The sequence below is a fragment of the Vitis riparia genome, chromosome 18 (assembly GCF_004353265.1).
Source record: "Vitis riparia cultivar Riparia Gloire de Montpellier isolate 1030 chromosome 18, EGFV_Vit.rip_1.0, whole genome shotgun sequence".
Lineage (NCBI taxonomy): Eukaryota > Viridiplantae > Streptophyta > Magnoliopsida > Vitales > Vitaceae > Vitis > Vitis riparia.
In genome coordinates, this window is record NC_048448.1 from 6,898,286 (window position 1) to 6,925,585 (window position 27,300).

The 27,300-nt window shown below is 35.6% G+C and overlaps 3 protein-coding genes across 7 annotated transcripts; 2 read left to right on the forward strand and 1 right to left on the reverse strand.

Moving 5' to 3' along the window:
- Positions 1 to 3,808: 3,808 nt before the first annotated feature.
- LOC117907258 (transcription factor RAX3-like) lies at positions 3,809 to 5,356 on the forward strand. The gene is made up of 3 exons (XM_034820741.1): positions 3,809 to 4,012; positions 4,123 to 4,252; positions 4,397 to 5,356. The coding sequence occupies exons 1-3, from the start codon at positions 3,877 to 3,879 to the stop codon at positions 5,151 to 5,153; spliced, it is 1,023 nt and encodes a 340-aa protein (XP_034676632.1). The 5' UTR covers positions 3,809 to 3,876; the 3' UTR covers positions 5,154 to 5,356.
- A 4,828-nt stretch (positions 5,357 to 10,184) lies between these two features.
- On the forward strand, positions 10,185 to 14,785 carry LOC117905947. Its single transcript, XM_034818842.1, has 3 exons — positions 10,185 to 10,282; positions 13,723 to 14,139; positions 14,228 to 14,785. The coding sequence occupies exons 1-3, from the start codon at positions 10,235 to 10,237 to the stop codon at positions 14,459 to 14,461; spliced, it is 699 nt and encodes a 232-aa protein (XP_034674733.1). The 5' UTR covers positions 10,185 to 10,234; the 3' UTR covers positions 14,462 to 14,785.
- Positions 14,786 to 15,574: 789 nt separating this feature from the next.
- On the reverse strand, positions 15,575 to 25,040 carry LOC117905350 (CSC1-like protein RXW8). Of its 5 annotated transcripts, none has more exons than XM_034818259.1 (12): positions 24,720 to 25,034; positions 23,873 to 24,292; positions 21,798 to 21,944; positions 21,250 to 21,313; positions 20,941 to 21,150; positions 19,471 to 19,602; positions 18,547 to 18,845; positions 17,582 to 17,858; positions 16,918 to 17,190; positions 16,329 to 16,562; positions 16,076 to 16,253; positions 15,575 to 15,987 (listed from the first exon to the last, which is right to left on the reverse strand). In XM_034818259.1, exons 2-12 carry the CDS (start codon positions 24,151 to 24,153, stop codon positions 15,956 to 15,958), a joined length of 2,127 nt encoding a protein of 708 aa, XP_034674150.1. In that variant the 5' UTR covers positions 24,154 to 24,292; positions 24,720 to 25,034; the 3' UTR covers positions 15,575 to 15,955. The 5 variants fall into 5 exon arrangements, with proteins under 5 accessions (XP_034674150.1, XP_034674149.1, XP_034674151.1 ...); XM_034818258.1 differs by having other exon boundaries at positions 19,444 to 19,602; positions 24,720 to 25,033; XM_034818260.1 differs by lacking the exon at positions 21,798 to 21,944 and having other exon boundaries at positions 19,444 to 19,602; positions 24,720 to 25,033.
- Between the last annotated feature and the right edge of the window lie 2,260 nt (positions 25,041 to 27,300).

Here is a 27,300-nt window from a genome sequence, read left to right on the forward strand (position 1 = left end):
TTTTCTTGCGCTTTGTGTTTATGGTCAGAGTTCCTTGCATTTCTCTTTGTTTTCTAATATTATGCTGAAGCCACTTGCAGCAGCTGAGAAGCATCCTGGACTGAAAAAAAAAAAAAAAAGAGAATGCTGGTTCTGCTAATATAATACTTACATTGATTCATCATTTCTAACATCTCAAAATTTTCGAAGAAAAAAAAATGGAGAAAGGGAGAGATGGGTACTGCTGTCACACTAGGGATATTATGGCACTACAAAATTTAATGGTAAAAGAAATTATCAAAGATATTTAGGTATGTCCATCTACTTCCAATCCCAACTCACGCCTCCTACTACTATTCATCAACCGAACCCACACCAACCATGAGAAAAAGTACGAAACCATGACGACTTTCATATGGTTTTGTGAAGCTGGGAAAGTCACATTCATATATCAGTTGCAATTTTTGATTAGTTCAGTTGCCGAAGCCACCACATATTTACAGCTGTGTAGAGTGCGACACCAAATAAATGAAGTTAAGCGCCGTGCTTGAGTTCATTGCATTTGTCCATTTTTCTCTTGGCCTAAGTCCAATTAAAAGCCATGTCTTGGTTCTTCTTTGGTTTTGATTTTGAATTGAGGCTGCTTGACGCTTTGTGCATGGCATTTATGCCACAAATTAGGGGAAGAAATCATCCACATTAATTTCATACACATGCATTTTTTTGACTCTTGAGACCATCTTCATGTCTCAAGTTGATGACTCCTCATATTTCTCTAGTCTCCGCTCCAGTAATTAATTGCAGTCCTTGTTGACTAGGACTGCCACATGTATCACATCAAGAATGGGATGATTGGAGTATGCCAGGCGGCCATTGCAGAGAAGTCAGTCCCCGGTCCCCCTCACTTCTCATTACTAATCAACCCACTGGATAGCTGTTTGCAGAAACATACTGCCATTTGCCCATGACATTGTTATAGAAATTCAAGACAAAAGAGGCTGGAATGTTTTAATGATAAAGGTTCAATTCACGGCCGGCCGCTTACTGAGAAGTTGAATGGGAGAATGAATCTTAACCATAAGAATTTAGCCAGTCTCCATTCTCTTATGCAACAAATTAGGCACCTTGAAGTCTGACATATCTACGGCCCCAATCCAACAGCGCTAGCACACAGTGGAGCAGAGCATGAGTCAACAAACTGGGCCTAGGCAAGGGTGGTGGAAAGGGTTGAAAAAAGGTGGGAAGAAACTGCGTCAATATCAGCCTGCATGTGCTCACGCTGGCAACTCATGAAAAATAAGCATTTTCTTTCCCGTAAAAGTAAATAATTTAAATTTTTTTTTCTTGTGTCAAACAACAAAAACCCGGAGAATGAAGTTGCCTTGAGCTGTACTGAAAAAGATTGCCAAAAAGATTGAAATTTCAAACATGTAGGCCCTGGCAGGCTTGGAAAATGAGGCCTGTGTGTGTCTTTGTGACGTTAATGGCGGTCGTGAGCTGATATATAAAAAGACTTTTGTCTTTCTATGCGTGTTAAGGACGTTTCTACCTGTGTTTTTCCATACTTTATATTTCATGCTCCTTTCTGGATAAAAAAATATTCACCGTTTTCCTTTTACATTAACGGAGTCTGCAAGGCGGACCAAAAGTTTCAAATCCCCCACCATAAAAAATCGTGAAACATATCTTTGACATTCAATCTCTATTCCTATCCACCTTTGTCTTTTTTCACCCAGTGAAGAATTTTTCGATCTTTAAGTTGATCTTCTCTCACATTTATGTAGTATGATGCATATTATATACACATTTGTGGAATTCTTCTGACCTAACTAATTAATATAAATTTGACCCATTTAATATTTTGAATTTAACAAGTGGGTCGATCAGAGAACGGAAAAAGCTGATTTTTGAGAGCCGTTCCTCACCAAATCCATCTGTGCTGTTCAAATGTTGAACCAATCAATTATGATTTACAAATCATTACCTTGAGAAATCACAAATCAAAAAAGGTCGCCTCGAATTGCAGCAAAGCTTGTCTGTCATGCACTGACATTGACCGCAATGCAGGCATGCAACCCCACCATCCTTCAATTCTTTTTCTTGTTAAGATACTTAATAGATGGAACACTTGCATTGTTCTGATAGATTCAAAAGTGGGCCTACGTGCCAAACTGCGGAAGGTTCATCAATTTAATTTCCTTATACCTATGTTTTAATTCGTAAACCAATTGGTCAGTGATCTAAAAAGAAAAAAAAAAAAAAAGGTTTAGGAGCTTACCTCTTTTCCTTCATTTTTCCATTTTTCTTAGTCCTTTAATGCTCTGGAAACCAATTTTCTAGAGTTATTTTCTTCCTCAGCTATGATATGCACGGCATTACATATTCATTCCGTTTTTCCTGTAATTTCATTTCTAATGGATTTATATTTCCTTTCTCCTAGCCATCCTTTGGAAAGCTACATGAGTATACTATGAATTTGTATTAATATACAATCCTGCCTCCAGCTGCCTCAGTCAATTCAGCGGGGTCCTTTAATGGCCGTGCCACCTCAAACACCTACTTTGCCTGCTTTAAGTGAGCACATGTTTGTTCAATCTCATTTTACTTTAGCTCTATTTTTCAATGTGGTGTGACTTGATTGGAATAGGATTTATGTGTTGGCGCCTTCCACCCGACATGCTCACCTGTAGGAGCATCCTAAGCCCATTTCATACGGACACTCATCCTTTCCTAAGAGACAGCCCATACGACTGGATTCATAAAGAAGTCAATATTCATCAGTATATCAATGATTTTCTTCCATGGGATTGCGCTATAGGGCACAAAAACATTCAGCACTACACGATTTTTCTTCCAATTAAATTCCGCCATGGCAGCATGAAGAAAAAATATGGGACTTACCATCATTTGTCTTGCTATTCACTAACTTGGCTCAGCACTGTTCTCTTGACATGGTTTTCTTTTCCTGGAAGCTATCCAGGTGATGGGGTCTAGAATACAACATTGTTCTTGCAGCCGGAGCCGGGCGATGCTATGTTCCTCTAATTAATTCTGTTAGAGATTAGGTAACCTACCGGAGAAACGAAATTTCCTTTTGGTTTCCTGGTGATTTTAATATCTGGCAGTGTCCTCTCTTTTTGCTTCTAGAATTCTGCTAGGTTAGACCTTAATTTGGATGTTTCAATCATCAGATGAATTTGACTTTTGTTCTGAATTCAACACTATATTTTTCTCTCATTCTTAACCATACAATGCGGTGGCTCTGTGTGTTGGGGTGGTTGGGGGTATGAAAATGGCCATTAAGATAGTATATCTCAAGTCCTAACCATAGCAAAGAATATTCTCCCAATCAGCACAGGAGACATGTACAAGTATAGCTCATTCCAACTGAATTGGTTTGGTTGAGTGATAAGAACCAAACAAAAATGTAACCTTGTCAAACATGGGAAGGACCCAGCATCATCTAATCCTTACAAAGATAGCAGCCAAAATGATGGCATAATAATATGAAATGTGAAGATACAGTGTATCTCGCATGTATGTGTGGGACGGTCTACATATCATGTGTTGATGTATGTCAACCCAATAATCCTGCCATCTCCCGATAGATGGTTGGGATATTTCACTTAAAGTTCCAATGAAATGAAAAGTCCTGGTATATGTCCATAAAAAATAGATTCCGGACTAAAAAGAAGAAGAAAACACTGGCATATTTAATTTCTCGAATATTCTATTCAAGGTCACATCTTTTTGCCATACCCATTTTAAAACAATATGGCTCTTTCGGAAATAATGTTTATCTTCTTCCGCCTATTATAATCTCTCTCACACAACCCTTACTTTCAAGAAAAGAGGAGTAAAATCTCTCTCATACCTCAAGCTCACAACACAGAAGAAATGGGGAGGGCACCTTGCTGTGACAAAGCCAACGTCAAGAAAGGCCCATGGTCGCCTGAAGAAGATGCCAAGCTCAAGTCATATATTGAGCAGCATGGCACTGGTGGTAATTGGATCGCTTTGCCACAAAAAATTGGTAACCCCGAATCAACTTTCTCTCTTTCCCTCTTCTATCTTCATTTATTTAGATCAACTCAGTTGAACTTCCAATTTCTCACATGGTAAACGAGAATTGTTTGTATACAGGCCTCAAGAGATGTGGGAAGAGCTGCCGCCTTAGATGGTTAAACTATCTCCGCCCAAATATCAGGCACGGAGGATTCTCTGAAGAAGAAGATAACATCATCTGTAGCCTCTATATAAGTATTGGAAGCAGGTGTGCCCTCAAAAATTTAATGATGCTCATAACTGTAGATCTGTATATGATTAACCATCTCTTAGACCTCTTTTGAGTGGTACAATGGGTTGATTTTACAGGAGTGGCTCATGTTGTAATGAAACACTTGGTTTTCATGAACAGGTGGTCTGTTATTGCAGCGCAATTGCCAGGACGAACTGACAATGATATAAAGAACTACTGGAATACGAGACTGAAGAAGAAGCTCCTTGGTAAGCAGCGCAAAGAACAACAGGCTCGCAGAGGTAGCTGCCCGAAGCAAGAGATGAAAAGAGCAAGTGGGAACGCCATGGTTTCTGATAATGAAAACTTAAACCCTTACTGGCCTGAGTTGCCCGTGCCAGCACCAATACCGTACCCAAACGAAGAACCACGCTTCAACGATCATTCATCCATCAGAAGATTGTTAATCAGGCTTGGAGGAAGATTTTCTGATGACGGACAACCACTCCAAAACGGGACAAATCTTCAGCTCCCGATTGATATTTCATCCGTTCAACAACCTTTTGACCACTCAGTAAACTTTCTGTCTTCTTCTCCTATGAATACCCTAAACAACCCTCGTTCTGAATTTCCAAACGCTGAGTACAATATGGAAGGGGGAGGGCTACACATGCTACAAGGACAGAACAGTTTTTTAGCTGAGCTGGAGGAGATGGCTTGTAGCAACCCACAAAGATTAGATGGGCTGGAGTTCTTATATGCGCAGGACATGGCCAATAACAAACCCGGATCAACTGCTTATGAGCAAAGTCTCAGTTGGGGTGAGACGAGCTCTCTGGTTTATCCTCCTGTTGCTTCCAACTATGAAGGTCTTCAACAGCAAGGGGTGACGCAAGAACATGATTTTGAAGAGTTGAGGTACCCTACCCCGCGATAACCACACTGAACATGGATGGTGTAAATTTGAACCGGTTGTGAAGTTGGTGCTGGATTCCCAGACCTAAAATTCTAATAAACTCATCCGGTGATTTGTTTGTTTTTCACTTCTGTTTTCTCATATTTGCTTGCTCTAAGAACTGACTTTAGTATCTCTAAGTTGCTTCTTCAATGAACACTTTTACTGTACTTTATTGGCCTGAATCTCTCTATTGTTGAATTAGGGGCATTTAGTGCTTGAAAGCCTATATATAACCCTAACTAATGCAAACTTGGCTCAATTACTCTAGCTTCTTGAGTGGAGACATGCTTGGATCTGTTGTTCCCACGTACTGAGTGATCTGGTGAAGAAAGATGAGTGTTCCTTTGAATACTAATAAAAGGTATGCGCTTTCTTTTAAGTTTTAACGCATGTATCATATGGGTGACCATGTGCCGAATTTATTTTTCTTAATATTTCCATAATGTGGGATCAGAACTTATAGCTAGCGCTCTTGGATTTCATCAAACTCCTGACTTTCTTGTACCATGGAAGGAATCCTAGCTGTAAACCAAAATCACACATTAGGGTTCAAGAAAATTAGGTTCATAGTCCCCCAAAGTCCAAGACTAGATAAAGCATAGTGGAACTTAAGACAGTAATGATGATCACAAGTAACCATAGTCACTTCTGCCAATCTTACAACTTTTGCACCTCACCTGGACAACACCATTGGGCTTCATTTATCAGTCAAATTACCTTAAATCTTCACCAACTCTGATTTCAAATTGCAACATTTAAACGTTCTCATTTCTATGAAAACATCAGGCACATTATTTCCATAACACTAGAGGTACTCATGCATGCTTGTTTTTGGCACAAGAGAACCAGGCATCCAAGCTTAGTTGTTAGGATCATGCCACCCTATTTGAAGTTGTTCATGATCCAAGTAAGCTAAAATCTATCTTTGTCGGCCATTAGTTGAGTCACATAGTCACATATTTATGTATATTCCAGAAACCCATGATAGAAGTTATGTAGTTGGATTTCAACAATTATGATAATTTAGATCCTCACTTCTTGTTAGTAATGCCATCCATGCAGATAGGTGATTAGATTGCGATTACTTAGAGTGGATGAGTTTTCCCTTCATGCTTAAAAGGATCCTTCAAACAGGCCTAGCTGATACGGTGAAGTGCGCTTAATGTTTGGTTGTAACTTACCATGTGCCTTAATCACGCATCAATGTCCATCATACGATGCGAATTTATGCAAGAACCACATAAATGCAGGTATGGAGTCAATTAAGCGGAATTAATTACTAAGAAGGATTGAGAGAGAAATTAGATAGAGAACTCAGGAGAAGCCAAAGCCTTAGAATATACATACTTTCAAGTAGTATAGAAATTGAACAGCCTGCCAAGATGTACCTTATCACAGGCTCAGATATCTTAGCAATGTGAGGATGATGAGCATTATCAAAGAGAAATTAATTATTCATGTTTTCTGAGTGTTAGGGTGTTGAAGATTCTTATTTTATATATGGTTTAGTGTCTTTGAATTAATCCTCAAGAAAAGATGTCTGTATTCTATAATTTGGTGATAGATCAAGCAAGTGGGATGTGTGCATTGTACTGTTTTTCTAGAATCTGCTTGATCCTTACCTCCAAATCTATGCCTAGTAAATCTTCAATTAAGGATACACAGGTGATCATGGAAGGGATTTCCTCAAAGAGAGAAGATTGTTTGACCAAGCCTCAAGTAGCTAGTCATCTCTATGGTTTAGGTCCCTCATTTTGCAAATCTCCTTCTCAAGTCTTCAAGCTAGATACCCAAAATAGTATTATAAATATGCATATAAGCACTAGGAGACCCGAGTTTCTCAAGTAAGGATGTTCACTTGTGCGCATATTGTTTGAAATGCCAGTGCTATGGTTGACACTGATTGTTACCTAACGTTGCAATTATGCACCCATAATCGGTCAACCTGTCTGCACGTGCTTACGGGCAATAGATAATTCATTGTTTTTGGTTTCAATCACTATCACAAATAGCAGCCAGACTTTGGGGTATAAAGTCCCATTTATCCTTCATCATTTAGAGCATTAAATGTTCAATAGCCAATATTTTGAGATTTCGTAACTCAATTATAGAGCTTTAAATGTTCAATAGCTAATATTTTGAGATTTCGTAACTCAATTAAGCCTAGCTCATGATTAATCCAACCATACATGATAGTTTGTTTACAGATTCACGCCAGCAGCCAATATCTATAACAATCTGTGTCGTATTTCTCCCTGCAGCCTGATCCACCGTTCAACATTATGGAAACAAAGTTGTGTAATCCTAATTAAGCAATTTACTTGACAAAATTTTAAGCATCTTTCATGTACATGGCTGCTACCATAATTTTAGTTGCCATCTGATGTATCATGCCCAATTCTACCATATGATGAAATGAATATTTGGAAAGCTGTACTACGAAGGAAAATTCAAACAGTCATTAATGTCTTTGAAATTAGGAAGGCTGTGAAGCATACTCTTCACTATCAAGGATTGTCTCTCTGCTAAGAAGTAGACAACCAGCATAGTTGATTACAGTTGTAATACTATTTTAGATAAGAAAAATAATATTGTTTGTGCTGATTAATTATCTTTGTTTGGTAAGCCATGGTCATGATTTGTTAACAATAGGTTGACATAACTTGAAAGTTTGAAACCAGTAGTTATTTTGGCAAGCAATCGATCAGAGTGTCGGCCCGTAAAGCCAAACCAACTCTGAAATTGGGTTAGAATATAAAAATAGCAAGACTAAGATATCATGAATTAACTAATATCACTTACCATACACTTCTTCCTTCTCCTGTATGGTTTGTTGACATGTCGCTGACCTTTTTCTCTCCATTATCGTGAATGCATGGAAGAAAAGTGAAATTATTTTTTATTTGAATAACATAAGAATAAAATATAAACATATATAAGAAGCGGGTACATACTTAAATAGGAATCAAGAAGGGTGTCTAGTGATCTTGTGCTCAATGCTCAGGCAGCAGACTGGGGGAATGTTGATCATACTAGCTAGGAAAGGGGCTTAAAGCTACGAGAATTTTTGCTTGAGAGGCTTTGAAAACTGTTTTTTTTTTTTTTTAGGGTGGTAGGTTACCACTCTCGGAGATACTGCATACATGACGGAAAGGTAGCAGACTAGGTGGTCCAACCTTTCTCAGCCAACAAGCACGTCAATAAACTTGATTTGTTTGAGATACATACAATGATACAAAATCCACATTAAGAAGAAAAATTAATTGAAGGAAATCCAGTCAGACGATAGCTTCAGCTCCATCAAATAAGAGAAATCGTGGGAGAAGTAGTTGAGAATAGGTTTCTTGATCTGAAAGAACAAGTTTTAATTGGAGAACAGAAAATTAGATATATGTGCTACAGTCACGTTTCACAATCAACTAAGCAACGAACCAAATGATGAGCCTCGTGATGTTTTTTCCTAGTACCAATGCCCACATACCTAACAACCATTCAACACCTAGCAGAAAGATGCAGAGAGAGAGAGAGAAAGACAGAGATCAGACCCAAAGTTTGAGATGGGTATATACCAAAAATTAACTCAGACAATCATAACCTTCCAATATGGGAATTTTTTTCCTACCATGCATGGGGCAGACACTCAATAAATATGGTCTGACAACGTGCAAAATTTCTTGGCGCATAATGCGAAAAGCTAATAATTAAGGAGGTGGAAGTTACATTCCCAACACAAATATATTGTTGCTGTTCACTCTTTTCTAAAAGCCCACTCTTCGTGCTTATCTAAACGCACACCCTAACATAGTCTGGCTCACATGTACATATACATTGTACCTAACAATATTTTAAGTTGTACAGTACTTTTGTCCCGCACAAAAACTGTAGCAGAAATTAACATAACCTCCGGCATACGCAGGAGATCCCAAAAGTCCTGGGCTTTGTGATTCGGAGAGTTAAAACTAGGAAGCTTGTAAGTGATTACTTGCTGTAAAGCCAGAAGGAATATCCCTCACCAAGAAGAGGCACCGCAGAAGGAGTCCCCAACAAAAAACCAAAATTTTGAAATTGACTTATTGAAGGCACATTCTGTCAACTTGGTGACGACGGCATAAACCAAAAAAATCCGTGATTGAGGCTTATGGAGTCCATGACAACAGCCAAACGACGACTATTCTTGCCCACTTTTTCATTTTTAATCAACCCCGTTCCCATTATTCTAAATCTCATCCTTTTTTTAATTCAATGATTGTGACACTCACTAACATGAGGAATACTTTCAGCTTTGTCCTATCTTTGGACATTACATTTAAAAACGTACTTTAAGAAAAACCTGCATTATTCTGTTTCCAAGGAAAACAAGATGAGTTGCCCCTCTGGGTCTTCATTCAGATGTCAAAAAAAGTTGGATAAAGGAGGAGGATGGCCCTTTGATCCACTGCCTTATTTTAATTAAAATCATCATCTACTGGTTTGCCTACTTTTATCATTTTTTATTTTATTTTAATTCATCATTATTCTTATTGTTTTTTGACTTAACTTATGTATTAGGTGTTCTTTACTGGTAAAATGCCGACACCCTCGAAGATATTCAAGCCAGTAATAATCAGAAATTGAATTCTCGGAAAGGATTTGAGATTATATAATAATACCTTCTCAAAAATAGGAATAATTTGGATTTATGTGAATGATGAGTGACTGAAATCAATTTTTATAAATGTAGTGATAGATTTTAATTCATCATAATATAAAGTTATAAACAACATGTGAGTACCGTACATGAGCCATTGCCATTGATTAGAAATGGGCCTGGGTTGTTGGGTTTGTACTTGATTTATCTGCCCAATTGATTTATGGCCCTCGGCTGACCTTTTTCTATCTTCAGTATACCCCTGTTGGCTCAGCCCAAATTCCCCTTTGGCCTTTTTCGGCCTGGCCCGATAGCGTTTCAGAAAATAATAATAATAATTTGGTTACTTAGTAAATGACCACTATACCCTCTAATCTGGTAAACCCTGCAGAGACGAGGAGAAAGCGTGAAAGGTGAACCGACGGCGAGAGGTATGGCGCTACCGGCGTCTACAGTTACAGTTTGGTCTTCAAGATTTCGTGTATGATCTCTCCTCCTTTTCCTTTCTCAGTATAAGTTGTCTTTAAGTATTGTGGCACTCCACAATTATATTTTTACAACATTGTTAAGGGTTTAAATCATTCATACTCTTGGTATTGTATAATAATTCACAAATTGTGTGGGTTCAGAATTTGTATTCTTCTCTTTGATCTGGAGAAGGCCCTAAGCGGTAGGATTGAAGTTAGCATTGTTTTATTTTATTTTTTTCTTTTTTTTTTCAAGAAAATGAAAGCTTGAACTAGCTCAAGGCTTGGGTCCGAAGATGTAGAGTAAATATGCTTATGCGTTTTTGGAGTTGGATTGCCGGATGGCTAAGGTGAAGCGCCTTCCTCGCTGTGGGAGGAAAAAAAGGGGAAGTTTGAAAGTGAGGTGGTTAACAGACTCACATTCAGGTGAAATATGAAATTCAATGTTGGTTTCCATAGTAATCTGTTTAGGTCGTTCGAGTTCATGGTAAAGATTTGATACAATGGTTATTGGTTCTGGATGAAGTGTAGGGTAGACAAAGTTTGATTCAGTTCACAAATACAGCTCAAACACAACATGCTTTTCCTGGGTTTGAGTGGAGTATAATCGCATTTGGGTCAAATTTATGTCGACTTGCATAACCGATTTAGTAAATAGGTATTTTTTGGGTCATCCTACAAAATACAAATTTGATCTGAATTGACCCATTTAATAATCATTTTAATTACTAAATGCTCAGTAGAATGCTTAGGCTTTGATACGACGAACATTACCCACTTTTATTAATTTCCACCCCTAATGAAATGTCTTACAAGTTACAATTTTGTATATGCTTGCTCCTTTGTTACATGCTTTACTTATGGGACGATCAGCTCAGCTCTTCAGAACTTCAGTCGTATACCAACTCTAATGTTATCCTTATTACAATACATGCTAGAAGTCTAATAAAATATGGAAAGTAAAAAAAATACTAAGAGTGTTTATTCTAGAAATAGTTAATGGAGTTAGTGGGCTAACCACTATAATGAGGGGTTATGTGGAAAGGATTTTTGGTCAATTTGAAGTTCAGATACCTTTTTGATGAAAAATAATGCCTCATATTTGTATTGTTTCTTGTATGTCATTCTGGTTTTGCTCATTTATCTTTGTTCAGAGGATATAGATAGATCTTGTTGATTGAATTCCATGCATTCAATTTGAATTTGTTTAGTTGTCGTATCTTATAGGTGGCATCAATGATCCTTGATATTATAAATCAAATAACTTGTCATTTATTTTCTTCTATCTCTTTTGCACAACTTGTTTTTCTTTTTTTGATAAATAATTAAAACTAAATCTATAATGAAGAACCAAATAAAAAGGAGTGCAACCTATTTACACATGAAGTATACCAAACATGCCAAAAGAAATGGATGTACGAACCAAACCTAGCTAGCACAATCTAGCACCAACTAGCTGATTCCCATATGATAAGGTTTTTAGGAGTGCACTTTTCATAGCTAAAGCTAAAGTCAACTGCTCTATCCCTTTAAATATTCTACGATTGCTCTCTTTTCATATATTCCAAAAAAGGCACGAAAGGATCAACCTCTAGATCTTTCTATTATCAACCCCAACAAAGTTTTTATGCTAAATAAGTTACATGTCTCTAATAAAACGAGGAAGAACCCAAGACATATCGAAGAAAGTGAAAACCAAAGACTATAGACTTGGGGTTCAATCACCATGTAGGAGAATGTGCTCAAATGATTCAAAGTCTTGTTTTCAGAGGCACCATTTGATTTACCATAGATCAACCCCGCTTCATAAGTTGCTCAAATGTGAATTTCTTCCAGCCACCTCCCAAACAAAGAAACAAACTTTAGATGATGCCTTAAATTCTATATCTCTTTAGTTGGACAAAGGAGAAATTGCACAAGATAATCATGCACCCTGACATTACCTTCCTATATGCTTTCTAAAATGCCCTTTTTTATTTATCACCTCAAGGAAATGCTTGTTACCCTTCATGGTTCACTCTCTTGCTCTTCCTCTCCCTCTCCCTCTCTCATTCTTCCATAAAAAGCCCTATCTGCAAAATCCCTCTCATGCGAACACTTTTACCAACATCAAACCCTAATTTCATAATTCTCCTATTCTCTAACTTTTCTCTTTCTCAGACTCATCAGAATATGAATTGCATCTATTTGGATTGAACCTTCTATTTCATGATTCATTTTTCTTATCTTTCTTTAAAAAGGATCTTGTGTGATAAATAAATTGAAATTATTTATCATTGTATTATTAATTGTTAATGTTCAATATTTTTTAAAAATTCTATACCATATTTTTCTATACTCATATTAATTATGAATAGCCAAGAAAGAATAGTTAATAGGTAAGGTACCGGTAGTTTATGGTAGGACTAGAAGTTTTTCATGATGGGAAAATGAGATGAAGAGAGATAGAGCAGGACAATGAGATATTATTAGGGTTTAATGTTAGTGGAGGTGTTTGAATGGGAGAAAGACATTATAGATAGAGCATTTTGTGAAAGAATGAAAGAGGGAGAGTGAGAGGAGGAGAGGAAGTGCATATGAAGTCCAACACACTTTTGAAAAAGGGAATTTTAGGAAGCATATTGAGAAGTAATGTGTGAGTGCATAATTATCTAAATATTTTCAAACTAGTAAAGATAAATTTAATTTTAGACAAGTGATTCCTGTCTTCCACTTTTGTCTAAATGCTAGTGTGCAAACACACTTCTCCTAATCTCTAAGGTCAATTACCCATCAGAGCTTTGTTAAGATGAACAATGCTTCTAATTCCCAAACCCCCAACAACCTTTCTTGAACATGATCTTGCTCTCTAAACTGCCACCTCTCCATAGTAAGCCTTTCTAGGTCTTCTCTTGACCACATCTCACCTTCCTAGGAATTGCAAAAACTGACATATAATAGATTGGCAGGCTAGCAAGAGTGTTCTTCCCCCCTTTAGATGAGAACTGTCTTTTACAAGATGCCAACTTGCTTTTAAATCTCTCCTCAAAAAAGGCCCAGACCAATATGAGCAACCCTCAGCTTCTTCGACTTCCTTAATACCTTTCTCTACACCAAAATGGAATGTCATGATCTTACCCAATACTGATCAACATTTGTGCATATTAGTGTGTTACCGGTGCTCTATTGTTCTCTTTTCCATGTTAAACAATGCTTCACTCAAAATATTCTTTGTCAATCTGAGCCACTCCCATTTGCATTCTATGCTTCTTATATTTACTGTTCCCTGTGCTCCTAAGTAAATTATCGCTACTTAATTGACTTCTTTCTGATAATTCTCCATACACTTGGAAGGCTTATTATCTTCAAGGGAGAAAGCTATTTCAGAAATGAGAATCCTTTGCTGATGGAAGCTTATAAATTTGTGAATCTGGAACTTTTCTTGTATGACATTCATTTTTACTCCCTTGTACAGATTAACTTGTTTAGACCTTGTCAGCTCCATGGGTGCTCACTATCCCATGCCTACAATTGCCAAACCTTGCACTCACGTTCTATAAAACTACGAACTATGGCACAGTTCAGTGAACAAAATAAGGTCAAAATGCAAATGAGTATCCTTAGGAAAAGATTATGGGAGGCTGCTCCTGATTCACTTAAAGATTTCCCATGGAAGAAAGCAGAGGATACAGTGCTGCAGCAACTGCTTTTGCTTGGACAGAAAGCACTGAAATGGTCTTTTATTACATTATTCATTCTTAGCTCAGTATCAGATGTCATATTTTGCATCTCCAGAAACAAAGAATTGATGATTCCCTTTGGTTTGTTTGTTGGCTGTATGATGGCTGACTTCTTGAAAGAGACATCTCGAGAATTGTTTCCCAACTCAGAGGTATATTTTCTTCTGTATTGTTCACATCCTTCAGTCACTTGACTTCTTATGCTGATGATTTATTGTGTCATTGATTTGCTGTTAACAGAAAATGGGTTTGAAGCAGCCCCTTTTGGGCATTGGTTGCTTCTTTGTCTTTGTGAAGTTCATGTCCACATTTCTTACTTCACAAGGACAGGCATTTCTTTTGCATGTTGCCAATGGTGGATTGATGCAAATTTTGTGGCTGTGGAAAGGTTTACTGGAAGGAAGAGATGGACAAAGTGGACAGAATTTCTTTTCAGGCCAAGAGACTTCCGATATTACCGAAGCAAACAACTAGACATGCAGCTATGTCCTTGTACATGGAAATGTTTACATGAACCTTTTCCTGCTTTTCATATACTTGAATCAGATGCTCGAAAACTGAGGTATCTAGGATCAAGGTCCATTCATTTAAGCCTTGCATTAAAAAACAAATTGAAATTTAGAATCACTGCTGCTCCAAGCTAATCCGTTACCATAGATTTTCTGTTCTATAAAGTGGACGTGGGCACAGTATGTAATAGCATTATTTTTTCCAAGATGCTGGGCAAATTTTTGCATGTGTAAAGGGAGTAAATCAACAGAGCATTCGCGTACTCTATCCACACTTAATTATTGTTCAGGAGCTACCGAGTATTTATGGTGATAATGGATTTTGTAGGGTTAGTGATTGGTTCGGTATGTTTCAGGGTGGTGATGGTTTATTGTATTTATCCAACCCACCCCAAGGAACAATTGTTAACATTCAAATATGTCCACAATCCATTTCACCATTTTTAATTGCCCGGTTTTTCAGAGGTGGTGATAAAGCATTTTGGGACATTGTGAAGCACAGATGACTTTGGGGTCTTCGTTTGTCAATGCCATGTAAGGTTTAGTTTCATGGCCTCGATAATCAAGTGAAGTCCAGTCGGACCATTGCCAGTTGCTACCCAGTTTTACCCAACTGGATGTGGTTTCTCAAATGATATTTCATCAGAAACTCCAACCTCAATTTGTCAGTTTAAGGGCCCTTCGCAGCGTCATCCATGCAAATCGAAAATTGTACTAGAAATATATATATAAAGAATATTAAGTTTAGGATGGAGTGCAGTATGCTGATTACAGAGCCATGCCATAAACATAAAGCAAAGCACTCTCCTGGTTTCTCCAAGATGTTCTAATAACCATGGTTTAGAAAGCAATAAGCATAAAGGATACTTAAATACTGAAGTAGAAATTAATGATATGATTTAGGGTCAGAGACTTGGTCATCATGGCCCAAGCCTGCCGAAAGCCGGGGGCACATGAATGTTCTGTTTACAGATTATAAACCTCATGATTTCCTGCGTAACATAGCTCCTTACATACTGGCTCATAATACTCCTTCCATAAGAGGAAAAATTAAGATAGTTTTTCTTTAGAATGTAAGTATACTAAGCTGCAGGAATTCATTGCTTCAAACTAGCAAAGAGAAAACCAATCACCGCTTGTCAGTGAAAACAGGGTTTTCTCTCGATTAATTACGTACCTATACAGAGACGAAAACAATTAAAAAAGAAAAAGAAAAAGGTGCAGAAGGAGAAAACAAAGTGTCTTGTTTGTATGCATATCGAACACTAAAATTCAATATCAGAAAGCGTACATGCCATTCTTTGTCGGGAAATTTCCACGCTTTTCTCATCCAAGAACCCCATCAGCGCCAGTGGCTTTTATTAACACACGAATAGAAGTATGCATATAAATAAATGAATTATGTACAAAAAATAATGCAACTGCCACCCCAATTCGCTTTCTGATCTGCGACTTCCTGTCATGATTTATTTACCTGCGTGGACGCTTTTCCTGAAAAGCGATGAACATAAACGGTCAAGCTATATTACGTGTTTTATCCCAGATTAAGAGGGTGTCCTGAGTATTGGGCGAGTCAAACCTGGCTTCAAGTCCTCTGGATCCTGGATGCTGTCCCCATCCTCAGAATGGTTTGATCGTTCACCTTTAGAGGAGTCCTGAGAAGTACGCTTGGGCTGATGATAGGCCGAATGCAACTGGTGATGAATCTGTTCCATCCTCCCATTTCTCTCATCTTGCCGATCCATCTCAATAAGAACCTATATGCATACATGTTAAACTTGAGAAAGAGACGGAGACAGAGACATAGAGAAGAATCCATTTCCAATCATTACCGTGGCAGCATGGTTCTCAAATATTGGGCGAAAACGCTGCCTACAGTACTCATTAAATAGCAATGTACCAATGACCAATGGAATGGTGAAGCCTGACGCGACTGGTGATCGTTTTAGTCCAAACACCCCAATTGCTATTATCTGTGCCAACACTAATGAGAAGATTGTTGTGTTGTGCACAACCGGCCAAAACTTTCCCCCACTTTCATATTTTGATATATACACGTTGATAATCTGGAGCACATATCGGAAGATTAGCATCGCAAGTTCATTGATGGTCATAAAACAAAAGGAAAAACAAGTAAAAACTGTGCTGCTAAATAATTTTATTTGTCAAAGATGCAAGGAATCACAATCTGGTTAAGAGAACAGTTCTTCTTCCCTGCTCTTTTTTTTTTTTTTTTTTTTTTTTTATAAAAAAAGTAGACATAACATTCCGGAATTTCAAAGACATGCATGAACAAACTTTGCATCATGGAGTTAATATGAAATGCAAAATACACACACAGTGACAGCTTAGAGAAAACTGAGAGCCAATTAATTCTAGAATAGATAAAAATTAGAGAATGCATTGTCTGAAACTATTCACCTGATTACGGTACACCAGATACGCAAGAAAAAAGTAAACCAGCAAGATGGGCAATATTAAAGGTGCCAATATGGAACAGGTAAACCCAAGCAGTCCAAAAAGGAGGGCTTTCGGAATTTCCGTGTGGTATGGAAAAGATAGAGTCTCATTAGATGGATCCTTCTTGAGTATGAATCGAGTGAAGTAGTTACACAGAAGAGCAAAAACTTGCACGACTTCAAATGACATGCTTGCCCAACCCGATGTTAAAACATACGTCATGAAGAAGCTAGCCTGCAAAAATTTGAAACCATAATCATACTCAAGAAAAACACCTGGGGGAACGGGAAAGCTTTCATTTGAAGTGAATTTGACCAAACTGAAGAAAGGGCTCAAATTCACATACTCAAGAAGAACAAAATCTAGCAGGAAGGCATATTTCCAATTCCAATTCACATAGCAGAGAGTTGGTACAACTAGTAAAGTTTTATGTTGCTCCAATTCACATAAAGAAACAATAGCAGTGATGGGAGGGAATATGCATGAAAATGTGCCTCATTATTTTAATTCCATCTTTATTAAATATAATATAATAAAACATGTCAAATATAAAAGTTTGATATAAAACACACAATCCAAGGTATATATTCAACTCGCATACTAGAATATCAGGGGAGAGAATCACCTGTGTTGGTACTGCTCTAGCAAGTTCAGTAGGTAAGTCTTTAACACTTGAAAAGACACTCCATTGACTGATCAAAGACCCCGAGAAAACATTAACAAAAAAAACATTCCAGATTGTGAAGTACAGAATTTTGCAGCATGCACTCTTTTTCCTGCCACTACGAGAGATAGAGCCCTCCACTGCTGAAAATAACATCATTGTTGGCGGAACCGTGTATAGAAATAAAATCAAAATTACACTTGGCAGGTACCCTGTTACCACCTGGCTTACAACAGTCCTGCACAGAAATACAAGGTATGTTAAAAAGCCCACCAGCAACCCAAACAAACCCCACAACAGATACACACATAAAGAAATTTAAGTACAGCTAAAGAAATATAACAGACGGAGTAGTGCCATCTCTATGACAACCTTGAGAAGTAAGGAGACTACAAATCAGCAAACTAAGATAAACCAACCAGTTTGAAAACGTCATTTACTTGTCTGTTGGTCCATACATGATAACACAAAGCATGAACTTGAATCTGCCTAATAGTAAGACTAGTGGGCTTGGTGAAGGTAGAAACCCTCTATTATATTGCCTTGCAGACCTGTCACTGATGATCGATTTGCTTGCATTTAGCTGTAGGCAGTTGCCCAGAACTGGCACTGAACTTCTGTAATTCAAGAATGTCAGTCTCTCGTCCTTTACACTCTTTCAAGAAACCAAGTTTCTATGCTAATGTTTACTAATGCTCTGTCTTGTTCTGGTATTAATTTGCAAATATCTTGTTCTAGCTTAGTATTGGGTGTGCACACAAAGGTGTGGTTTTCTTTATATCTCTTGACTGTATAAGATTGCATCAAAATTCCATATATCCAATTCATCAAGCACAAGCACCTTTCCCTAAATTCTTTGTTTACCAAATTTCAAAAACAAAAAATATGCAAAATTCATGTAATTATTATTGCTATATAATACTTACTTCTTCAAAATTCCTCTTAGAAATGGAAATGTTTGTTGTAGCTGCTCTAACTGCGTCAAACCTTGAACAAAAGTGACAGGAAGGAGAAACAAAAACATGAACACAATAGCAGCCAGCAGAGTTGTTATCCTACGAATCCAAAGTTGTTTGTATGGTATACAAAGATTTGACCAATAAACATCATGTGGTTCTGGAGCCAAGTCTGTGACCCATAACATGGGATTTGATGATTGAAGAACCTGGGAGGCAACAACAGCAGCATAGCGAGTCTTGAAAAAAACAAAGGCAGATGCACCCTCCTGTATGAAAGAACTAAGAACTTTAGGCTACAGGATGGTGGTTTTTACCAAACCTTGGTATCTCTATGTTACTTGATGAGAACAAAGAAAAAGAGAACAAAAAGATAAAAAATCCTGGGTATTACTGTCAGTTTCCCCATCTTCAAAAGAATAAACAAGAAACCTGTTTCCATTTAGCTTTTGGTCCTTAGAAGTGGCAACTTGTTTGATGGTAAGCAGCTATTTTGTAATACATTAAAGAACAAGAAAATCTCAAAATTGTATTTTAAATCAGCTTTCTAAAAATTCCAATGCATTAATGGAGGTGCTGATGGTGATAAGTGTAGGAGATGATGACAAGATTTTGAGTAGGAAAAAACCTGAATCCCAACTACTGAGGATGCAGGATGTTGAAGATCCAGGAAAAAAAAAATCGAAACAGAATAACTCAATAACGAGCAGGAAAAACTATGTAAGTCAGAATCATTTGATAAAAGATAGAAATGCTAAATGGGTCACAGGAAAAAGAAAAAACAATAAATTCAAGCCAAAGATGCATAAATGATATAGAAGCCTGAATGCAAAAGTTGTTCACTCGGTTCACATGAGAATTTATGACCTCTGATGTCATGGAATCTAAATCCACCTTGTCCTTAACAGGATCATTAGAAAGGATCTTAAAAGAATTTGGAGATACTCCACAAATACTACATCGTATTAAACTAGGTGTGCTACTCTGCTTCATAGAAGAAGTCTGAAGCATCTTGTAAGCATCAGTCTGCAAATAGAAGCATTAAACAACATGAATAAAAACATGCCACAGATCACTTCCAAAATAAAAAGGAAGTTAAATGCATGAACAAAATGCAATGAGGCATAGGTACTCAAGAAATAAAATAAAGAAAAAAAACAAAAGAACTCACCGCACATTATAATTAATAAGCCAAATATTTAACAATTGAGTCACAGAGAATTACATAGCAAATGTTACATCTTCATGAATCAGTAGAAGGTTCAGTAGTCCTATTATTCAGTATTCACCAATTCTATACCCAGATACCTGAGTTGCTTCTCTTCTCAGATGATCTAGTGCTTCTAGTTCCTTTTTTAACTTCTTTATTCTTTGACATGATCAAAGCATTGAGCTTAGTGTTATAATTAAAAATCTGGAAGTCCAAAAGAAGTCAGAAGAACAAAGAGATACTGGGAAGTTTGGAACCCAGAGACATTCTAGCAGGCACTGGAGCATTTTAATTGGGATCGTCTTTGTTATAGAACTAGGAATGGAAGCTACTTTGAGCCTTCTCAGTTTTGAAAATCCTTGAACAGAGTAAATCCACACAAATTACTGTTTGCATAGAAACATATTGAAAGCTCTATTAGTTTTTTTGTCACTCATGTCTCCATCAAATTATGAAGGTAGCATAATATTCATAATTCTTGATAACCAGTTTCTCCTTTTGGTAAAATAACTATGACTATTAACTGGATCTAGTGTACATAGTATAAACGTTAAATTGGAACCTCTACATAAAAAAGAAATATCATTAACCTGCAATATTATAAGCAGAGTGAATTATTCAATGCACTCCTCAAGTTAAAAGCTATGTTGGATGCTAAGACATAGTTACTTGTCTTATGGAAACATTTAAGCTTCACTGGCCTGAATCCAGATGGTTCATACAAAATCAAAACTCTAAAACCCAGGTCAGAGGGAAATTCATGTTCTGTTTATAGAAAAATGCACTTTCACACATAATAATGCTCCCCATCCCTGTTCTTGGGAATTATGCAAAGGTTTTTATATAGATAGGGATAAATGGGGCAAATTCTATTTAAAAAAATAAAATTCTCATGTTTTAGGGGGGCAAGAGAATAGGTGGGTGTGAAGGAAAAATGGATAAGTGAGCATCATATTTCCATTTATTAAATAAAATAATAACTATTAATGTCATATTAACTCAAAACTCCATAGTTTTCTAAAAATCCCATGCACAAAATGCACAGATGCTGGTAAGTAGTTCACAGAATAACAACACAACAAATCAAGCCAGGCAAAAAAGAAAATATAATATGAAGGCAGCAAAATTCTGAAATATTCGGGGATGATACACACCACTAGTTTGTGAACTGTCCAAGAATCAGAAACCATTTGGTGTGACAAATAGCTTGATGCATGATAATTGATGAAGAATTGTTTCACCAAGTCACTGTATGATTGTTCTGGGGACCATGGTATAGAACGAACCAGAACTGCAAAATGACTTGGGTTTGGAGGAGATCCAGTAATATGTGCCAGCCTCATATTAGTAATGCTTTTGTATTCCTAAAAGAGAAACTGAAATGATTACCTAATCATAAGAAAATATATAGCTAGGAATTGTAAGAACTTCAATGAAAATTGAAACTAATACTGCATACTTACAAAGTAAAGAAGAACACAAGCTGAGCAAGATATCACGTACAATGCAAAGCAATGAACCCAAAGCCTAAAATGGATAAGGTACAAAATAAAAATAACCTATGAGTAAGTATTTTTAGTTTATTGAAACTAAAAATTCACTTCATTTGACTGGCAAACATGAAAAAAAAAAAAAAAAAAGGTGAATGAGAGAACCTATAAAAAAATGTCAAAGATTTATTTTCCATTTTACCAAAAAATAAGGACCGTTACTCCTTCTCCATCCTCTCTAAAAGACCAAAAGGGACTAATTTCTATGAGATCTGACCCTTGGTTGCAAAAGCACAAACTAGAAAAATCTCAAATAAACTTCCAAAACAGTTCAGAAAACAGAAGACAACCCAGCAGATTCAGAATTTATTTTCAATTCTTAATTTCAACACCTTTTGGGTGGCTATGTGAAACAATTTCAACAAGCCTGCATATTTAAGCATCAAGGGATTTTTTGAAACTAAAAGTAACAAAATTGGACCACTTTGATGCCTGGTCTGGTCTATCAGTGTAGTTCATACCATTTTGATCCTTCTTTGACATTTCCAATAGTAAATACATCTAATGACTCAGAAGGGATATGCCCGTGATGCACTGCTTGACCATAATAGTTCACTGGCAGAACCAGAAAAATACAAATGATAGCAGCAATTGCGAAGATTCGAATACTGTAAGAAAATAGTTAGCACCTCCAGTAAGTAAACTTTAAATTAAAAGGAAAACAAGTAAAAGTATTTCACAAGTATAAAGACTTCAATTAAGTATTGAATTATGAAAACTAGACCTAACAACATTGTTAGGACAATAAGTCTTTATTGTATGTTGGCAATTTTTTTTCCATTTTATATTCTGTCTTAGGAATCTTTTTAGATAGTGACTTACTCTCCAGTGAAGATCTAAGGTTATTGTTTGTCCAATTGGAAAGTCACAGGTACGTCTAAAAGGGTTTGGCTTGTGACAAGTTAGGTGATCAAAGTATAACAAGGATTGGTATATTTTTCTGGAATTAAAAAGTATTTTCTTTAATATTTAAAAACTGTAAGGATCACTCAAGCAAGGAACAATGCTTAAGCACTTAAGCTCGGGGGCTCGAGCAATGGTTAAGTGTGCTCAAGCACTCCTACCAAATCTGCCAAAATATAGCTGGGAGAGTAAGTCTTTAGGATAAAGCTATCAGGTAAATCTATGTAACTTGTTCTCATATAGTGAGTTTAGATTAGAGGTCTTAGACCCATGGTTTTTTATCTCTACAGTTAGCATTAGGGTTTCCCATGTAAAATTATTGTGTCTCATTGCTTATTTATGTGATTATATTGATTCCTTTGATCATATATATTATCCCTAATATCTCATAGGTTTAATTGCATTAAAAACTCAACTTCCTACTTAAAGAAAATTTTAAAATACACCCATTCACCCCTCTGGGTGTTACCCTACTGGACCTAGGTTTTTCAAACGTAATTCAACTCAACAAAAGAACTAAACATTATAACATACAAATCATTTTTCTCATTCAGCTCCATGTAAAGTCATATACTCTATATGATACACATGAGGGACAAAGCCAAAAATTTAAGTTGGGAGGCAATACTTGAACTAAAAAAAATTAAATAAATAAATAAATTATATCACATTTTGAAAGGCTTGCATATTTTGTCATTAATAAGCTTGAATCAATATTTAAATAAATATATCACCAAATGTTGTAAAAAAATTCAAAAAAATATTCTAACTTACCAGTAAACATATGATCAGACAAAAATTTCCAAACAAACAAAATAGTAATAACTGAAACAAAATAGTAATAGAAATTGTGAGCCAATTTTTCTAAAGAAAAATTTCAAAATAAGACATTTTGTTTTAAACTTTTTTAATAATTTTACCAGTCATTTTGTATTTGAAACATCATACAAAAAAGTGGAATTTTTTTTTTGAAGTTTGAATTATTTTTTGCAAATAAACAAATATAAGTAGATTTAGAGAAATTTAGAATATTTTAAATAAAAAATTAACTAAATAGAAGTGGAATAAGACTGATTTGTGTAATTTTAGTTCAATGTTATTTGCTCGTGAAATTTTTTATAAATCTTCTTAAAACCAATGAAGATTTACAACTATATTTTTATCGTTTCAAACAATTAAAGACTAGCTACTAAGTCTTAATGAGCAGTAATAAGTAACAATAAATAATTTTTAAAGAAAAATTATTCTTATTTATAATTTTTTCAATTTTGAAATTCTTGATAAACTTTTATTATACAAATTGTTGAGGGGCAAGAAGCTAAGGATTTTTATTTTTAAAAAAACCATGCCTCTATTAAGTGACTAGTTTTTATAACAAAAATGGTAAGACAACAAAACCAGTATCTAAAATTATTTCCGTGCATGAATGATACAAGAATACAGTTGCATATTTCGAGAAAGCCCCAGAATTTCATATACTCCATAGTAAGGACACACGGACAAGATATTGATTCCATTTCAAGCCATCAGCCAAAAAGCACAGGTATTAAGACAGGTACATATATTGATCAAACAAAATTTGATGTACACGGGTATTTCCATCATAGTCCACAAGTTTGAGTATAGCTATTACCTGAAAACAACTATCCTGAGGAAAACCACAGCATCCATACCACCAACAGACAGTATTTCTTCTTCAGAAGTTTCCCAGGCCTTCACCATCCAGCCAGGAGAAGGAACGAATCTTTCGAAACAGAAAGGATCATGGGGTTTTGGGGAAAATTGTGCAAGCCTTCTTCCGAAGTACACACTTACATTGCTTGGTTGCTTTCTCAATATGGAATAGAGTGATAAAAGTATCGCACAGAAGGCTATATTGATTCCAGCAGAAGTTAAGAGAGCATATAGTTTCATCTCTGGTCACTATATCTGAAAGTTTTAGCATCTTAAAGCCCAAAACATCAATATTATTTCAATATGCTGAAACTGGGACCGATTGAATCATCTGGTATTGCAAGAAGAAGTGTGGCTTTATTTGACACCAATTTGAGGGCTGAAAAAGGCAATATCAGTGATTCATGGATTCTCACATAGGACTATCAATCAGCATTACAAATTCAAATAATGAAAGAAAGTAATGGCTTGTAGCATTATACAAACTCCAAAAATCTTTCAGAGTAGTACAATGCATAAAAACTTATGTCAGCCAAGAAAAAGAAAAACATATACAGCGTTCATCAATAACTCACTAAATTAATTTTCTTTCCTACACTACGAAAAGCTTTCATACACATTATCGAACCATTTATCATTTAGAGTTTCATCTTTAAATTTGGAATTCAATAGAATAAACTTAGCCAATTGCTTTGATTCAACAGAGAATCAACAAGATAAACCAAACAGAATCAAACAAACAAAAGAATAAATCGAGATTTGATAAACCAAAAGGATGAAAGAAAGGGCAAAGAAACAGAGATGACCTGTAGGGATCTCAGAGAGATAAAGAGGAGGAAGAAACGATGAGAAGGTTGAACTAAAACGAACGCTTTAAGAGAATCTTCTACGCGATTGGCACGCTTTGCTTAATCTTCAAAACGGAGACATTTGGATTTGATGTGAAGGAAAAGAAAGAGGATGGTTAAAACCCTAGAAATTTACAGAGGAATGGCACTTGCGAAATTTGAACGAGGCGTAGAAGGGGAGGATCTCCGGAGAATCGGAGAGATTTGAAGGAATGCCACGTGTTCCTTGCCAGGGTGACATTCGGAAGCGTCACGTGGAGGACAGACACGGGACCGTCCAAATACCAGATTTTTGAATTGCCTTTCACTGAAGTTCGGCGGCCGGTTGTCCACGTGGCATGTGATGTTGGAGCTAGTGGATTTTATCTGGTGTGTTGACATATTACCACATCAAACTGTACCTCCACGGACTCGGCGTTTTCCAGGTGAAAATTGGAGATTTGAAAAGTAGAGGAGATCCATAAGACCGGAATTTGGAGATGGGCTCAGCACAGCTCAGAGGACTTGGGTTCCACGTTGGGTTACATGTATGGAACATTGGTTGCAAATTTGCACTTGTCCTCTTGCCTGGCCCAAAATTGATGCAAAACGAAGTCCTCGTGACCCTTTTTATATGATTATATTATAAAATATTAAATGTTAAAAAAAAAAAAAATGATGCATGTATTATTTAAGCATACAAGAATTTTATTTTCTTTCCTATTGTAACCTTTTACTCTATAATTTATTTTCACTCATTTTCTTCTTATTTGTTACATAATATTATATTTAGATGTTAGAAAGATTGAAAAAATAAATTAAAAAGAAAAATGATGAATAAAGCTTCTTTAATTGGTTATCGGTGAAAATTTTAAGAGAAATACAATTAAAGAAAATATGGGATTTGATTCATTGATATGAAAATATATATATAAAATAAAAACCCTAAATTTTTTAAATTTGTATTATTTTCATATATTTAAAAATAATTTAAAATACATGTATTTTTAACAAGTCATCAAATTATTCCCCAAAATACCATTTTACTTGTCATATCATTCAAATCAATTGAGAACTAAACTTCTCTATATAGATGTTTCATTCATTTTAAATATTTTATTATTATTTTATTATTTGAAATTATTTTTTCTCAAAAAACAAACACACCAGATATTAATTGGATGACTCATTAAAAAGTGTATCTATTTTGAATTATTTTTAAATAGATGAATATAATATTAATTTAAAAAAACTTGAGGTTCTTTATATATATATATTTTCATATTAGTGAATCAAATCTCACTTATGTCTAAAATTAAATTATTAACAAATGTATTTTCTATTTTTTTTTAAAGAAAATATGGTAAAAATATTTTAAAATTTTTCATAATATCTTATTTGTTTTTTTTTTATTATTATTATTCTATCTCATTTTTCCATATGATTTAAGTAATTGAGAATGATTTTTATTATTATTTGTTTCATTTTATAGTATTTTCTAAAAACCCAACATATTGTATTTGTATTGAATCATCACCAACAATTGAGCTTCTATTCGATACATAAAACCCAAGTCATTACTGGGATGTCCTCATTCCTTATGCCCTTAACCACATGAGATGAGGAATAGCCATCATACTCATTAAGAGAATGACATTGTACATCACCAAGTATCATAAAAACTTTAAAATCATGTCACGATATAACAATAAATGAATATCATTAAATATTTGTAGTATAATTCTGATTTTTTATTTACTATCCTATTTATGCATTATCTATGTTGAGCATTTAGATCTTATATCACTTGTATTATACTTAACTTAGATGCATTAGAAGTTGTACAAAAGATCCAAGTCATGAGTTAATTGCAAGCTGGTGAGTAGTTTACAATCAGTTGAAGACCTTAAGCAATCCATATGAGATTGTAGTACACTACTTCTAATTGTAAGGATAACTTGCTTTGACCATCAAGACAAGATTTTCATGATGAGTGCACTAATGTATATAGTTATACATTGAATAGAACTTATGGTAAGTCGTGACATTAATTATTAAATAGTCATGACTTCACTAGGCTACTATGATAAAATGATATTGCAAATTAATTTTTAGAAAGGATATCATTATCAATATTATCGATGTATTCTTTCCAAGGTAAGCATATCATTATTCTTCTTGCATGGATTCCTACAAAACAAATTAAGTAACCTTTAGTACCCATATCTTTTTGGGTCCTAAAGGATTAGTCTAAAATAATTTAGAGTTTTGAAGAACATGAAGAGATTTTCTTAAGAGACAATTATCACTAAGGCAACCTCCTCTTCCATAAAGATTGCAAATATTTGAAGGTGAAAAACTAGAGGTTTCTTTTACAAAATAATTCTTAAAATATTTTTTATTTTTAAAAGGCTCATAGCCTAGCCCATTTTATCAAAAATACACTTTTTGACTTGCCAAAATCATATCAAAAGTTTTTTGACCGTTTGAGAACTTTTGTAGAAAGGATATTAACCATTCATTTTTATTTTTCAACTCCCCATTTTCCTTTTCAAAAGAT